General features: G+C 47.8%; 1 protein-coding gene across 1 annotated transcript; it reads right to left on the bottom strand.

Moving 5' to 3' along the window:
- Positions 1 to 13740: 13740 nt before the first annotated feature.
- On the bottom strand, positions 13741 to 15946 carry LOC120662200 (ricin B-like lectin R40G2). Its single transcript, XM_039941330.1, has 4 exons — positions 15266 to 15946; positions 14447 to 15148; positions 14136 to 14364; positions 13741 to 14037 (listed from the first exon to the last, which is right to left on the bottom strand). Coding segments are annotated over exons 1-4 (1227 nt in total). The 5' UTR covers positions 15560 to 15946; the 3' UTR covers positions 13741 to 14035.
- Positions 15947 to 17763: the final 1817 nt, after the last annotated feature.

The following is a 17763-nucleotide window of genomic DNA, read 5'->3' as shown; positions in this document are numbered from 1 at the left end:
TCTGACCGCTACCTCAGACCAGTCAGACCGGTTGGGCTGGAAATTGAAATTCCAGACCGGTTACCCAGACCGGTCGCTCCCGGACAGCCCGCAACCAAAGCTTCAAATGGCAAATCTCGAGCAAACAAAGTCTAAATCCAATGAAACTTGGAGGATACCTTCACACCTGTCCCGTGAACATATCCCCAAGAGATCTCTCCCAAAAGATTAAAGGATCTTGAGAATTCGGGGGAAGATCAAAGTGGATTGGGGGTTTTCTCAAGAACACAAAAACTCCAATTCGTGAGAACTCGCGATTCCAGGGGATTTGGCACTAGGCTAGATGCATAGAAATCGTCACAAAGAGTACAACAAATTACGAATTCAAAGGGTTGTCTCCTCCAAACACACAACACACCAAAAGAGGAGAATTCGAACCCAAAACGCAAGAGAGGAGGGAGAGGACGAGAACTCAGCACACAAAGGTGAATCTCAAACGAATTTCATTCATTAATCTCAGAGGAATTCACCTATACAAAGGCTAGAGCCTACCACACCATCATCCACCCTCTAGATTGGAGAGATTGGCTATAATCTAACCTTCCTTTGCGTTGGAGACCTTGGCCCTAACCTGGAGCAGGGGAAGGGGAAGGAAAAACCGAAAAGAACTCAAAAGGCTCAAGAGACTCAGCCCCCACGAACACGTGAGGGGGACTTAAATACCAAGCTGCTGCGGCCAGATTGGTCAGACCGGTCCAAGGGACCGGTCAGACCGGTCGGGTCTGCAGCAGCCCTATACACGACCTCAATCAATGGTGGAGTTTCTTTCTTCGACTCAAAGTTTTCCCTGTGATGCCTCCACGTTGACGAATATCCGGTCCGCGGTTTTGGAGGGTCCGCGAAACCCAGGTAGGTGGCCAGTTTTAAGAAAACCGCCAAAACTCCACGTGCGGGAAGATTCCCGCCTCCACACCGTGGCCCTATACGCCGTTCCCGTCTCGGCCTTCTGACGGCCCTAGACGCCGCCCGACGCCCATCACCTCCTCGCCCGCAGCGAGGCCCTAGACGCCGTCGACGCCCGTCACCTCCGCCAGTCCCGAGACCGAAGTCCGTGCCTCCACGACTTGGCGTCTTCAACCGCCGTCCGCCTGCTTGGTTTTGTGGCGCAAACCAAGAAACCCGCCTTCCGTCACCACTTGCGCCCTCGATCCAGGAGTGGATGCCACAGTTGCCACCCGGCCTGAGCTCCTCCACGGCAGCTCTCTGTCGACACTCGGCGCCCGTGTACCTGCAACCAAAGACCAAGCGCATTATCATACCGCACGATTGACAATTCACTCATCACAGGCAGGATAGAGTACTCAACATTCCTCAATCTCCCCCTTGATGAGTGCATTTTCGACACACCACCTGAAACCAGAGAAGTGATAAAAAGAGAAGCAAGAAAGTGAAGAACTCAAGCAAGTGACACAAAGCTAAGAAAGGCAAGACCAGTCACTTACTCAAGCACAGATCGATTCCCTAAGACAAGGGCAACGGCTCGACGCAATCGATCAAAAGCCAAAACATGACTCCTCAAAGACAGAGGTAACGCTCGACGCAGTCATGCTGGAAGCAGAGGGAAAGTGAGGAAAACTCAGGAGCCAGAAACAAGGCAGACACTCCCCATCCCTCTCACAAGTGCAGCACAAGTCTCCCCTTTGTTCGATCACTTCACCCAAAAATTCTCCTCCTTGTTGGCACATGCACACATCAAGCCTAAAAGATGCCTAAAACTCCCCCTGAAATCATGCTATGCAATGAATGTCGTGCAGATGGTGTACATGAAACACTCAGGCATACACAGATATGATCAACTAGTGACAGGCATGTGTGCTTCATAAACAGGAACTGAATCTAGCTCAACAGGATATATCAATCAATTCTAGAGCTAGCAAGATCAGTTCAGCAAAAATAAAAGCATCACCCATGATCTAGCAACAGCAAATAGGAGAAAGAAAGCAGTGCTAGTCAAACTCATACAAGGTGATCCAAAGCAGCCAATATATTTTATCATGATTCAATGCTGCATCTCAAACTTACCAAGCAAGTGATTTTGCCTGGGGTTGAAAGATTGACATGCTTTACTTAACAACGAGGCCAAGCCTATGACAAAGGCAGTCAGAAGCTTAGGGCACTCGCTTCAGTCATGCACAGCCTTGCCCGGGTTCTCACTAGTGCTATGTGAGCCGTCCCGAAAGCTCGATCAGTGCGACAAGCAATCCCACCTAGATCTTTTCATTCCATTTCAGACATATTTTAAACAAATTTAACAATTTTAGCTCATGTCAAAGATTACAAGCCACACTAGCATGAATAAGATAGCAAAGCACATTAATACATCCTATCATGCTAGTAGCCAAGACAGGGTGACCATGTTTTCGGATTTTTAAATCAAAATAGCTTAACTCAGATGATATGACATATACTGTGGAGCAAGATATACATAATCGAATCTAAGAAACTACACTATCAAGCACTAGAAGATCGTAACAGTGTATACAAGAATGCCAGTGCAGTGTAGCAATGCAAAATGCAAACATGTACAATGCATAAACACAATGCAACTACCAAACCTAGAAAACTAAGAGAAGAGCAAATAAACCCTACAAAGCTAACCAAGGAAAAGTCAGCTATCAAAAGGGGTAACAAACCCCAAGCTCCCCTCGCAAGCGAGCAAAGGTGTTTTGCTCAAGTGGTTTGGTGAGGATATCTGCGGTTTGCCTCTCTGAAGGGACATGAATCAAGTCTATGTGGCCTCTCTCATGGTTATCTCGCAGGAAGTGAAACCGGATATCTATGTGTTTGGTTCCGGAGTGTAGGACAGGGTTCTTTGCAATGCAAATGACATACATGTTGTCAATAAAGATGGGAACCCTTCCAAAACTCAATCCATAATCCTGCAAGGTTTGTCTCATCCAAAGGATTTGGGAGCAACAGCTAGTAGCGGCAACATACTCAGCTTCTGTGGAAGAAAGCGCTATGCTAGCCTGCTTGCGAGAGGACCAAGACACCAAAGATTTACCGAGAAATTGACAAGTGCCGGATGTCGACTTGCAATCCAACCGACACCCACCGAAATCGGCATCAGAAAAGCCCACCAAAACCAAAGAAGAATCCGCAGAGTACCAGAGACCAAACTCAAGGGTGAATTTCAGATACCTGAAGATGCGTTTCACCACCTGCCTGTGGGAGGTGCGTGGCGAAGCCTGATACCATGCACAGAGGCCAACACCGAACTGAATGTCCGGCCGGGTCGCCGTCAGATACAGGAGAGAGCCGATCATGCTCCTGTACTCCTTCTGGTCCACCGCCTCACCATCCAAGTCCTCATCAAGCATTGTCGATGTGCTGATCGGAGTCGGCTGAGGAGACAAGTCACTCATGTCGAACTTCCGCAGCAAATCCCTGGTGTACTTGGCTTGATGGACGAACGTGCCCTGAGGAGTTTACTTGATCTGCAGTCCGAGGAAGAACTGCAGCTCACCCATCATGCTCATCTCGAACTCCCTGGACATCTGCTCAAAAAACTTGGAGACAAGAACGTGAGAAGAGCCACCAAAGATAATATCATCCACGTATATCTGAACTAATAGAAAATCTGTGGCAGACCGCATGAGGAACAAAGTTTTATCCACACGTCCCATTTTAAAACCCTGAGCCAGCAAAATGTTTTCAGTCTATCATACCAAGCTCTAGGTGCCTGTTTCAAACCATAAAGTGCTTTCTGAAGTTTATAAACATGGTTTGGAAACTTGGGATTTTCGAAACCAGGAGGTTGTTTCACATAAACCTCTTCTTCGATAAAACCATTTAAGAAGACAGATTTAACATCTATTTGGAAAACTTTAAAACCCTTAGAAGCAGCAAATGCAAGAAAAATCCGAATCGCTTCCAAACGAGCAACAGGGGCAAAAGTTTCCTCAAAATCAATCCCTTCTTTTTGGCAAAACCCCTGGGCAACAAGACGAGACTTGTTTCGAACAACCAACCCATCCTCACCCTGCTTGTTCTTGAAAACCCACTTCGTTCCGATGGGATTACAAGCAGGTGGAGGCTCGACTAAAACCCAAACTTGGTTTCTTTCAAAATTTTCGAGTTCCTCATGCATGGCATTGACCCAATTAGAATCAGAAAGAGCGTGTCCAATATCCTTGGGCTAAAAAGTGGCTACAAATGCTGAATGAGCAAAGCCAACGATACTTGTTACCTTGGACCTGGTGACTCGCTCGTTGAGATCACCTAGCATCTGTTGAGGTGGATGACGACGCTGAATGTGTCGAGGTGCTTCCCGCGTCGAAATCGCCTCCTCCTCAACCAAATCTGGTGTCTCCTCAGGTGCAAATGTTGAAGCCTGAGTCACCTGCTCGATCGGCCCCCGGGAAGTAGACGTAGTCGGGTCGGGGCCGTCGTCATCGTTCGAGCTCGTGGCAGAGATAGCTGGGTCCACAGCACGCGTGGTAGCCTCAGCGTCGCCCTCCGCAGCTTCTTCCTCCTCATCTTCAAAGATGGAGGTGCCAAGCTCATCATCTCCTGCAACTTCAAAGACAGAAGAATTGCACGGTGCAGTCTCGTCGAAAGTGACCTCACAAGTCTCTCTGATGATGTTAGTATCAATAATCAGCACATGGTAAGCTCTGGAGTGAGAACCATAACCGAGAAAAATGCCGTTAGACGAGCGAGACCTAAACTTATCAAGATTTCCATCTTTCAGCACAAAGCACCGGCAACCGAAAACTCTGAGATGATCAACACGGGGCTGGCGTCCAAATCGTAACTCATAAGAAGTCTTGTGCATGAAAGCACGCAAGAAAATGCGGTTGGACACATAACAAGCGGTGTTAATCGCCTCAGCCCAGTACTTTCGAGGAGTCCTATGCTCATCGAGCATCGTCCTCGCCATCTCAACCAGCGTCCGATTCTTCTGTTCTACAACTCCATTCTGCTGTGGAGTGTAGGGGGAAGAATACTGGTGTTCAAGCCCTTGATTACTGCAAAAGGTGTCAAAATGAGCGTTTTTGAATTCTGTGCCATTATCACTGTGAATCGCTCGCATAGCCTGGGGTAGCTCGTGTTTCAACCTCAAGATCAAGTCTCGAACAAACTCGAAAGCCTCATCCTTGATTCTCATGAAAAAGACCCAAGAATAGCGAGAGAAGTCGTCCACGATCACAAAAACGTACCACTTCCCACCAACAGACATCACCTGAGAAGGACCTATTGTGTCCATGTGTAGCAACTCTCTAGGGTGATTACCTGATTAACAGGCGGATGAGAAGCGGAAATCATCTTCCCGTGGCGGCACGGATGGCAAACAAGGTCCTTTTCAAACTTCAATTTGGGCAATCCTCGGATCAGGTCAAATGAGCTCAGTCTCGACAACAGATCAAAGCTCAAATGTCCAAGTCTCCTATGAAGGACCAGCCAACAAGCAACGAGAAGGGCCAAGAGGAGTTCTAGAAAAGTCAACTAATAAAACCCGATCGCGAGGTGTAATCGGCAAACTAAATCTCCTCTGAAATCCAAAACACGCGAACAGCCCTCCTTGAAGTGAACCTCAAACCCCTCATCAAGAAGTTGCGAAAAAGAAAGCACATTGAACCCAAGGTTCGAAACCAAAGCAACCTCTCTCAGGGTAAATCAATCAAAAACTCGAACAGCGCCAAGTTCACGAACCTTTCCTTTTCCATTATCCCCGAACACAATATACTCCTTTGAGCACATCGGGGTGAGGCTGGAGAACCATTTGTCATTTCCGATCATGTGGCGCGAACAACCGGAGTCCATGATCCACCTGTTCTCCAAGCCTCCAACCTGCACATCAGTAGTGAGACAAAGGGTGAGCAAATGTCTCAACACTGGGGTTAGCAAAGTGAGAAGCAAACCAGTGTCGAGCCATTTACTCTACAGATGGGTTAGCAAAACCAGGCAAAGCATATCCCCCGTCTCGTCTACCGCGTGACTGGCGAACACCACCGCGAGGAAAGCGTGGTGCCTCGAAACCTCCTCCAAAGCCTCGGTCCCGTGGTCCATAGCCGTACTGAAAACGACCAGGAGCCCGACTGGCAAAGCGACTACCCACTGGAGCACGGTAAGCACCACAGTCTCCCTGACCTCCACCTACACGGCGCGCCCTAGCATCTTGCCTACCACCACGCCGAGGAGGACCATTCACCCGAGCAGAGTACATGTCCGCGTTCCGTCTCTCCTGCTCACGCCTCACAGCTCGCTTCCTTCTGAAGCAAAACTCCTCCAAGTGACCTTCTCTGTTACAGAACTCGCAGTGGTACCTCACCTCTCTCTTGGAAGGCGGAGGCCTAGTCTACGGACAGGGAGGAGGAGCACTCTTCTTCTGGGCAACCTGAGCTGCGGCAGCAGGGAGCGTGTCGAGGGGATTCCTCAGCTCATTGGGCTTTGGAACCCAAACCTGCTTCTGTGGAGGTGTTTTTGATGATTCTTTCAGCACACCATCCACGGGGTCAACAAGCGAAGGCTGCGTGCTCGAACTAGCAGTGTTTAGAGCACTCTGAACTCCAGCAGTCTTGCCGATCTTACCATACAACCTGTCAAAGTCTGACTTCGTGTAGGTGTAACCGACCCCAAAACCATCACCACGCTTGAACTGCTTAATCATCATGCCCAACTGCGGCTCACTAGCAGAAACCCAACTAAGAATCGCCCTAAGATAGGTATTATCATTCTCCAAGTTGGCTTTCTCTACCGCAAGATTATCCAAATCATAGATCAAATCAGGGCAAACAGAGCAGTCAATAGGTGGGCTAGACTCCACGACCTTAGTCTTCCCTAAAGACTTAACCAAGGCGTTCTTCTCATCTAGCTCCGACCTTAGCGTGGGACAAAGCTTACAAGCACCAAGCAGAACAGGCCTAGACCTAAGCTCCTCTAGTTCACACACAACAGTAGCAAACTTTGACTATAAAGAAGCTAGATCAGCCTTAAAGATAGGACACTCATCACATTCAAGCACATCACTAACAATGGGAGCATCCTTAACCAGTTCAAGTTCATGCTTGGCCTTAGCGAGCTCATGAGACACGTCAGCAAGCGAAGTCTTAGCAACATCTAAGTTCGCAACATTCTCGTCATGCTTGGCATGGAGAGCAACAAGATCGTTCATGTGAGATATGCAGCCAGCACACTCATGCTCACCAAATTTCTCCCTAGCACAAGCCAGCTCAGCCCTAAGCTTTCTACGCTCTCTAGCTGCTTCCTTAAGCAGCCTCTTCTGGTTGTTAAGAGCGGCGTACAACTCCCTAACCTCCGTATCAAGCAGGTCGATTGTGGAGTTTATCTCTGAATCGCTCTCGGATCCAGGAGAAGAGTCGACGTGCGTCGGTGTAGCATGTCCACCCGAAGACGCACGAGCACCATCAGCTTCGCCCGCCATGGTGCAGAAATCCTTGCGCCGACCGGCCGCCAAGCACAGGCCGATGAAGCTGGTGGCTTCTTTGTCCCGCTTCTTCTTCTTCTTGTCATCGTCGTTGGAGGTCGGTGAAGAAGAACAGACGGTGTCAGAGCTCTTATCGAGGTCGCTGAGCTGCGCCAGGAAGGCATTCTCCCGCTTCTTGGTCTTGTACTAGAAGCGCTTCTTGAGCGACTCCTTGTCGAAGCGTCCCCCCGGTCACAACTGCGGTGCTTGTGGCGCCGACGCTCCTTGTTGGAGCCTCCTCGTCGCGGTGGCGATGGCGGTAGTAGTCGAAGTGGTTGTTCTGGCCACCGCCGGACTTCTTGGGGCAATCGGCGATGAAGTGGTTCAAATCGTGGCAGTTGTAGCACCCGGGGTTCTTCTTCCTCTGCCTGTTGTGGTAGACGCGCCGGAACTTGCTGATGAGGAGGCACAAGTCGTCGTCGCCCAGCGTCTCCAGCTTCTCATCTGTAACAGAAGACAAAGAGGCAAGAGAAAAGCCAAGAGCAGAGTTAGCGTTAGAGTTCGATCCACCTGGGCCAGTCACAAGAGCGATGCTCTTAGAAGGAGGGACACCATTGAGCTTGGCTCGTGTCTGGTTATCCACCTCCGTGGCCTTGAGCTTGCTGAAAAGCTCGTTCACGGTCAGAGTCTCATAGCCAGCAGACTCAATGATCGTGTTCACCTTGAGATCCCACACAGAGCGGTCAAGTGCGTAAAGCAGCTTGAGGGCCTTCTCATGCTCTGTGTACTCAAGGGCATCAGCAGATCTGTTCGCATTGACTTTGTTCACAATCGATTGAAAACGACTGAACATATCGCCAATGCTCTCACCCGGCTCCTGTGTGAAGTTCTCGTATTCACGCCGGTGAGTCTCGAACAGTCTGGCCTTCACCTGAGGTGTACCCTCGTAGTAGTTCTCAAGGCACGTACAAACTTTGTGGGCTTCCTGAAAACCCTGGACGCGTGAGAACTCCGCACGAGAAACGCCAGCGAACAAGGCATTGACAGCCTTGGCGTTAGCCTCGTGCTCGGACACCTGAAGATGTGTGGTCCGAACGGCAAGCACCTCGTAAGCCTGGTTCCTGGTAATATCCCAGACCTCGGCTCCCGTGCTCTGCAAGAAGGCTCTCATGCGAACCTTCCAGTAGGCATAGTCCTCGCCGGAAAACACCGGGATCTTCCCAAGACTCGCCATGGTCGCCAAGTGGTTTTCGAACAGGTTAAGGTACTGAAAACCTCAACCAAGCTCTGATACTAATTGAGGGACCGAAACTGGCGACCAGAGGGGGGGTGAATGGGAGCCGATCAAAATTTCTCTCGAAATCGATCCGTCGGCCTATTCCGAAAATCACCACAAGCCCTCGAACCTAGGATGAGAGAGTAGCTATGGACTAGTTATCTCTATGCAAAAAGCCCTAGGAAGATAAAAGGAAGCAATACGGGAAAACTCCGCAAACAGCAGCTCTGCTGAATCAGACTGGTCTGACCGCTAGCTAAGACCAGTCAGACCGGTTGGGCTGGAAATTGAAATTCCAGACCAGTCAGACCGGTCGCTCCCAGACAGCCCGCAACCAAAGCTTCAAATGGCAAATCTCGAGCAAACAAAGTCTAAATCCAACGAAACTTGGCGGATACCTTCACACATGTCCCGTGAACATATCCCCAAGAGATCTCTCCCAAAAGATTAAAGGATCTTGAGAATTCGGGGGAAGATCAAAATGGATTGGGGTTTTCTCAAGAACACAAAAACTCCAATTCATGAGAACTCGCGATTCCAGGGGGTTTGGCACTAGGCTAGATGCATAGGAATTGTCACAAAGAGTACAACAAAGCACGAATTCAAAGGGTTGTCTCATCCAAACACACAACACACCAAAAGAGGAGAATTCGAACCCAAAACACAAGAGAGGAGGGAGAGGACGAGAACTCAACACACAAAGGTGAATCTCAAACGAATTTCATTCATTAATCTCAGAGGAATTCACCTATACAATGGCTAGAGCCTACCACACCATCATCCACCCTCTAGATTGGAGAGATTAGCTATAATCTAAGCTTCCTTTGCGTTGGAGACCTTGCCCCTAACCTGGAGCAGGGGGAAGGGGAAGGAAAAACCGAAAAGAACTCAAAAGGCTCAAAAGGCTCTGCCCCCACGAACAGGTGAGGGGGACTTAAATACCCAGCTGCTGCTACCTAACTGATCGTGGCAGCCTGAACAAGACTTGACCGATCTGACCGATCTTGCCGTCCGGTCTGACCGGTGGCACCCAGAAAAGCCCGTGAACAAGACTTCACAAGAAGAATCTCGAGTAAACGGAGTCCAAATCCAGCGAAACTTGGAGGACACCTCCGCAACTATCCTGCAAACATATCCCCAAGAGATCTTTCCCAAAAGATCAAAGAAACTTGAGAATTTAAGGGAAGATCAAGAAGGATTGGGGTTTTCTCAAAAACTCAAAAACTTCAATCCATAGGAACTCATGATTCCAGAGGGTTTGGCACGAGGCTAGGGGCACGTGAATCATTACAAAGAGCTCTACGAACCGTCGCGAACATGTGCATCAAAAACGAAACGAAAATCCATCACACAAGAGCGCAAGAGGAACGGGATTGGAATGATTCAAAAGCCCAGAGGGCACAAGGAGGACAGGGCCCCCTTTTCCAATCAAATCCAATACAAAGTCTCACAAATCCATAAGCAAATCCTATTCTAAAGAGAAGAACGGGGAGAGAGACACAGGGGTGGCGGCCTGGGAGGAGCAGAACAATCCACGGACGGAATACAAAAGCCGCCCTAACCTAATACAAATGAAGGGGTATTTATACCCGCGGAGACCGGTCAGACCGGTTGGTTAGACCGGTCAGATCGGTGCCAGGAACCGGTCAGGCTGGTTGGTCTGCAGCATCCCCTTATACACGATCTCATTTGACGGTGAGGTTCTTTCTTCGGAACGAAGTCTTCTCCACGATGCCGCCATCTTGATGAAGATCTGGTCCACGATTTTGGGAGGTCCGTAAAACCCAGGTAGATGGCCGGTTTTGAGAAAACTGCCAAAACTCCTCGAGCGGGAAGATTCCCGCCTCCACGTCGTGGCCCTAGATGCCGTTCCCGCCTCGGCCTCCTGACGGCCCTAGACGCCGCCCGCCGCCAGTCACCTCCTCGCCCGCAGCGAGGCCCTAGACGCCGTCGACGCCTGTCACCTCTGCCACTCTCGAGACCGACGTCCGTGCCTCCACGACTTGGCGTCTTCAACCGCCGTCTGGCTGCTTGGTTTTGTGGCGCATACCAAGAAACCCGCCTTCAATCGTCGCTTGCGCCCTCGATCCAGGAGTGGACGCCACAGCTGCCGCCCGGCCTGAGCTCCTCCATGGCAACTCTCCGTCGACACTCGACGCCTGTGTACCTGCAATCCAAAGACCAAGCGCACGATCACACCGCACGGTTGACAATTCACTCATCACAGGCAGGATAGAGTACTCAACATTCCTCGTAGTGTCAGTTATTTCAATACCCAGTGCTGTGATGTGGTAATAAACGACTTGCAAAATTTCTCAAAAACGTTTTACTGAATTCACGTTAGTTCTGGCGTCTGGACTTGCAGTACTGCTAAAAAGTTTCAGAAACGACGTACGGCGCGCGGTGCATTTGCCAAGTGGAAAACGAAAGTGCATCCATCCCACCCTCATGCATGGATTCAAGAGCTGAGAATGATTTCTCTCTCCACGGCTCCAGCCTGATTGAGGAGCAGATGAACCACTCCAAACTATAGCTACAGGCACGAGTGAAGTTTTGAAAATGTTTGGAGCCTTGTGCAGAGGAACGGCTGATTTGACGTGTGAATTGAAATCTGGGCGCGTCGCCAGCTGAGGAGAGCAACGTTTGGTGCAGGCGGTTTCCTCCTGTTTCTACTTGTACTTTTAAACGATCGAGACGCACTGCGAACGTTGCGAAGACGAGCAAGTTCAAGGGTAGTGAACTTTTAACTTGGTCGCCCTGGCTGGTTTGATTAGGGCAGGGTACTGTAGTAGTTTTGGTGAGCTATTCAACGTCACCAACGTAACTGATTTGACTTTGGTAGAAGGACGTGCCCTCGTCTGCTTGGACGCGGATCATCTGGTAGGTAGGCAGGTACCTGTCGAGATCTTAATTACCCTAACATTATAGAAAAAAAATAGATCCATCCTAGAACCTATATCTCTATCTTAATTACCCACACATCTAGTATTATAGAAAAATTAGATAAAACCTAATTTAAATTCTTTTAAAAATTTAAATATACAAAATAGTAGACATCACATCTACCCAAACTGTCCTTTTTAATCTCTTCTCCTTATTTAAATCGGATAGTATATCCCAAAGGGTTAATTAGATATATGTGCACATCTATCTATGTATAAAGAGAGCTATTATCCTTTTCTATAACAAAATTTGATCATTTAGTGATGAGCAAGAGAGCTATTATCCTTTTCTATAACAAAATTTGATCATTTAGTGATGAGCGGAATGCCATGGTGTTGACCTAGATGATTGGCACTAAGATAAAGCTGTGCTTACCAGCGCATTTGTCTTAATTAGGATATATACAAAGTTAAAGTATATTTACTTGCAAAATACTTAAAATATATTTACATTCTATGTGTTATGGTGTATAAATAAAAACTCTATTTGTCTAATCCCTTCATTCCAAACTATATGTCATTTATTTAGTTCTGTTCTAAGTTAATAAACTTCTTTATGTTAAGGTATCTACAATATTAAACTAAGTTCACTAGATAGACTAAAATATGTCTTGTCTAAATGTTCCATAAACTTAGTCAAAATTAGATGAATTTTTTAAAATAAAAATAAAACAAATTATAATTTAAAACAGAGAGAGTGTTAATTAGAGGTAAATTGCCCGTGCAGTTGCACAGATCGATAGGTCAGTTTTATTTTAATTGTACTTAATTGTACCTTGGAACCAACAACCAATGCATCTGCATTGTTGGTGGTTGCTACCACCAGCCAAGGCTGACTTGATATGCTTCTACGTTAAGAATTGGACTCAACATGGTACGTGCTGGGCGGCATGGAAAATGACAAGGTAAAGTCCGTTCGTCCTATACCGCCACCAGCATCAGAAAAAACGTCTCCACATTATCTAGTAGGACTAGAATATTGTTTACCTAGTCGCAGTATTAGGTGAAAGGCTAAAACCAAAGAGAGCCTAAGATCATAGCAATATACTAAGGGCAACATTAATGTATAGTTTCATGGCACAGTTATCAAAACTAAGAACTAGATAACTATGCCGGTTGAGTTTTATAGGGATGAAACTTTTCTGACATCCCATAAAACTACCTCCTCTTTCATCACCATCTTACTATTACTAATTGGAGGTTCCTTTTTGCAGCCTCCACATGAAGCCAACTAGGATCCTAAATGGACACTCTGAAAAAATAGAGAAATCCTATAAATTTTTACAAAAATAAAAAAACATCCAACCATCAATCCAACAACTCTAATTATACTAAACATTGGATCTGTTATCTTTCTTAATAAAGTACGCACCTCTGCTATTATAAAAATAAACTAAAGTAACCACCTAAACATGTATCTAAATTACCCACCTCTATCATTATAAAAAAAATCTGAAGTAACCCCTAATATTTGTGTAAATTACCCACCTATGGTATTATAAAAATAATACAAATAGCCCCCTAAATTTGCAAATAAGTTATCCAATTATGTCATTATTATTACAAGTTGAATTACTCATGATTCTGAATTTAAATTATGCAATTATAATAATACATTAAAGTGCACCAATATAAAGTTTTAAAATACTATTTCTATCATTATTACTATATTATTTATATTATATAAATAAATAATTTAACTAAATATATATTGAATACATATGGAGGTGTGATACAAAATGAAATCTATTGTAACTAGATAATGATAAATATATATTTAAAGTATGTGTTAGAATATTTAATGGATGAAAAGGACGCGTGATAGATAATTTTAATTATTAATCTTATTTTTATATTAATTCTAATTAGTCCGTGCGTGAGCACGAGTTGATAGACTAGTGTTAGCAAAATTGTGGTGTGAAGTTTGATACCATAAAACTTTCCATAAAGTTTCGATTGAAACTTGCTTAATTGATCTAGCGAGGAGAAGGTATGGTCCGAACCACAGCAAATGTCAAAATCAAATGGAGTATGGTGGTAGATTGCTCATCAGAAACAAAAAGATGCACACAACTCGACCACCATCTCACGTCTGTCTCACACCACAAATTAGATAGAGGCGACACGAATCGGCCGGAAAAAGTCTCAAACTCTTCATCAACAACCTCAAATGATGTCCACCAGAAGATCAAGCATACAAAGGCGCAGCAGCGACTGACTGGACATGCATGGTCGCTGCTGGGAGTTACTGTTTGTTATTCAGAACCGATATGATAGATGCGAAAAAGAAGGTACTAGAACGACGACTCGATCAACATGAAGAAGCGGGTGGATGACACAAGAGCAGCAAGCAAGCAGGTTCCTCCGATCCGGTCCTCTCAACGTCTCACTTTTGGCTTTATCGATGATCTCTGCATATATAATTAATTAAACAAATGGGATTGAGATGAGAGCTAGCTAGCCAGGTCATTGCAAATACTAGCTTGCATTGCAGTGGACTTGTACTTACACCATGGCACGATCTTCCAGCTCTGGTTGTCTCCCTTGGCCCACTCCCAGAGCACGATGGAGGTGCCGTCGTGGACGCCGCCGTGGGCCTTGTCGCCATGGAAGGCGTCCAAGTTGAGGTAGATGTTGTTGACCATGCGGATGCAGCGGAAACCCTTTCCGACATCGCGGCTCTCCGTCCAGAGAACCGACGCGTCCTCCTCCTCAGGGTTGTAGGGCACCAGCTTCACCTGTCCAGATCACGGAAATCGTGTCAAGAGTGACTTAACATGAATGGAACAGACAAGATCGAATGAATACAGTAATAAGTACCGGGTGGCCCTGTCCCAGGGAGTGCTTGATGGCTTCGCCGGTCGCCCTGTTCACCAGCGCGAAGGCCGGGTAGCCTTCCTCGTCCTTGATGCTAGCGCTGCGCCTCATGTCCTTCACCCAGTACGGCAAGTCATCCCTTGGGTTGGTTGGTGCAAGGCACACGGTCCCGTTCCTCACCGTCAGGCTGTACCCCTCGTCGGCCTTGCAGTAGACGCGCACCGTGGCCTCCGACGCCAGCGCATGGGGCAGGTTGCTGTACCCCGGCGGTGGGGGGCGGTAGCCGCCGTAGCCAGGCTCCTGGTGGTGGTGGTGCGGCGGCGCGTAGCCCCCGGGGCCGCCCGGCGGGGGGCGGTACCCGTACCCGTAGCCGGGCTCCAGGGCAGGCGGATATGCCCCCTGCTGCTGGCTGCCTCCCGGACCCGGGTAGCCGTACGCCGCCGGGTGCTCCTGCGGCGGCGCATAGGCCTCGTCGCCCCAGGGCAGGATCTTCCAGCGCTGGTTGTCTCCCTTGGCCCACTCCCAGAGCACGATGGTGGTGCCGTCGTGGACGCCGCCGTGGTCCTTGTCGCCGTGGAAGGCATCGAAGTTGAGGTGGATGTTATTGACCATGCGGATGCAGCGGAAGCCCTTGCCGACGTCCTTGCTCTCCGTCCACAGCACTGACTCGTCCGGGTACTCCGGGTTGTAGGGCACCAGCTTCACCTGCAAAATGAAATCACGACGCCATCGAGATGGAGCAGATGGAACCACGTACATGATGATCGATGAGGTACAATAGTAGAACGAAGCAGGCAAGCAACTAATTAATAACGAACGCACGGGATGCGACTGGCCGAGCGAGTGCTTGATGGCGAGGCCGGTGGCCTTGTTGACGAGCGCGAACGCCGGGTGGCCCTCCTCGTCCTTCACCTTGGTGCTGTGCCTCATGTCCTTGTACCAGTGCTGGAACTCGTCCCGGGGGTTGGTGGGCGCCAGCACGACGGCGCCGTGCCGAACGGTGACGCAGTAGCCCTCGTCGGCGCGGCACAAGATCTTGAACAGCGTCTGGTCGTGCGGCGCCGGCGGAGGCTGCTGGTGGCCGTGGTGGTGGTGCCCGTGGCCGTGGCCGTACATGATGCTGCTTCCAGAAGCTGAAGCTTCTTCGATCGGAGGGAGGTGGGGAACGTATGGACGGGCCGGGCGGGGGTAGATGATGTGTGTGTGACTGACCGCCTCGCACACTGGCTCGGTTTTTATAGCTCCAGGCAGCCAATGAGAGGTGACCACGCGCCTCTGTCAGCAGCTGGCCTCTATCTCGCTCTATGACAGTCGCAGCAGAGACCACATCGCCGGTCTATCAGCAGCAGCAGACCACCGCCGGGGAACGTACGGCTAGACTACCGGTGCTCTGACACGAGAATTCTAGCTAGCTTAGCTCTCTCGATGCCTGTGGCCTGCCTGGTCACGCACCTTGGTGACCGATCGATCGATGAGGCAAGGGCTTGGGCTCGGTGGGCGGCCGCTTTACGACCGACGAGAGCCGGCCGGAGCCGCCCCGGCCCGCGGGTTCTTTTATATATATATATATATATATATGGCAATATATATAACCGTCACCGCGTCTGGTGGGTGATCCAGTACCTACTGCAGTTTTTCTTCGATGCTAAGGCATTCGTCCGGTCTTGGCTTGGCCAATAATCAAAGCGTGTGTGAATCCATGCGTACGTACGGGCAGATGGAAGGGTTCATCAATATGCAACCGGCCTGTGCCTTTAGATATTGTACCATTTTAATATAACAAAAAAATATTCTATGGAAGGATTTCAGATTCCTTTTTAAGATACAAGAACTGATTAACAATATTTTGATTTTAATTTTTTAGGATGTTGATCCGGTGATCTAAATTGATGTTTGTACGAAGAGATTGGTTTACACCTGATTTGATCCTTTTATTTTATTGTTGCATATAAAAAGAAAAGTATTCTTATTGTATCGTCCAACTAGTATGGACCCTTGTTGGGCCAAAAGATGTGCTCACTCATATAATCAAAAGAAATGGAATTGCGGACCGAAACAGCATATATTCCCGCCAGCCCATCACACGTTTTTGCAGGCCGCCGCCGTCCTTTTACCTTGACAGATCGACGACCACGCGTAGAATGCTCCTGACGTGGAAGTGGAACTAACCCGTACGTACCTTGCTTTGGATCAAGAAGGCCCGGCCCAGCACATAATGACATTCTTCTCAAGGATCCCTAAAAAAAGGATATCTCCAATAAAAACCCATTATTCATCATATATATACTATTAGTAAGTTCCTCGCAAAAAAAAAACTATTAGTACGTAGTATGGGCCGGGTCTAGCTATTTATTCACCTCGCTCTTTCCATGGAGTTTTTTTATGCCTTGACATGCATGCCGGTATGCCTGTCTGCCACTGCCAGTGACGACGACGGCGACGCTGCCTGATGTTTTCACGCACATGCCGGTTTTCCCATCCCAGCACACCACTGGTCATGGTCACTTCAGTTCGTGCTTATCGTCTAACCACAGCTGCTGGATACTCCAGGGCCGTGTTTAGTTGCAAAAAAGACGTGAAAAGTATTTGCGAAAAGTACTGTAGTATTTTTCATTTGTATGTGGTAAATATTGTCTTATCATAGGCTAACTATGCTCAAAAAATTCGTCTGGCAACGTACATCAAAACTATGCAATTAGTTTTTTTATTTACTTATATTTAGTACTTTATGTATGGATTATTTGCTATATTTAATGTTTCGATGAGATTTCGATGTGATGGAAAATTTGGACGAACTAAACATCAACGACACAACCCGTATCGGAATCAGAATCCTAACCTTTAACGGCAGTCATCACTACTAGCAGTAGTGTCGTGCATGCATGTGTACACATCAGTCAGTCAAGGAATGCCACATAGTTAAATCAGAGTGGGGCAGTTATTAGCTAGTAGCTAGATTTCTGATCAGTAAGTAATCGTCGGCACTAAATTAAACCTACTTAATTTTGTACTACGTGCTTCTTCTTTCCTGGGGGTTGCATTGCAGACTCATGCAACTTGCTTGGCTTGGTCTGAGCTAAAGCAGACGGCTGCCCTGCGTATAGCTCATACCACATCACAGACAACATGCAGCCCAGTGGATTGGTTTCTTTATTATTTATGTATGCATGGCTCAACTTATTAGGTCAATTTCAGTAGAAGTGTCATCGACATAGTTACCAAGACTGGAAACTTAAGAACTGTGCCAGTAGAGTGTCATGGTGATGACACCCCTCTCACATTTCATGACACTTTTCTCTCCTCTCTCCATGTTGTTGACG

The sequence above is a fragment of the Panicum virgatum genome, chromosome 2N (assembly GCF_016808335.1).
Source record: "Panicum virgatum strain AP13 chromosome 2N, P.virgatum_v5, whole genome shotgun sequence".
NCBI classification, from domain to species: Eukaryota; Viridiplantae; Streptophyta; class Magnoliopsida; order Poales; family Poaceae; genus Panicum; species Panicum virgatum.
This window is presented reverse-complemented; position numbering and strand designations above follow the sequence as displayed.

Excerpts from the sequence above, each read along its gene's own strand:
- LOC120662200 (XM_039941330.1), bottom strand. The coding sequence starts at position 15,559 with ATGTACGGCCACGGCCACGGGCACCACCACCACGGCCACCAGCAGCCT. Across the intron at positions 15,149-15,265 it reads CGCTCGGCCAGTCGCATCCC|GTGAAGCTGGTGCCCTACAA; the intron begins GTGCGTTCGTTA and ends TTCATTTTGCAG. Across the intron at positions 14,365-14,446 it reads CCCTGGGACAGGGCCACCCG|GTGAAGCTGGTGCCCTACAA; the intron begins GTACTTATTACT and ends TGATCTGGACAG.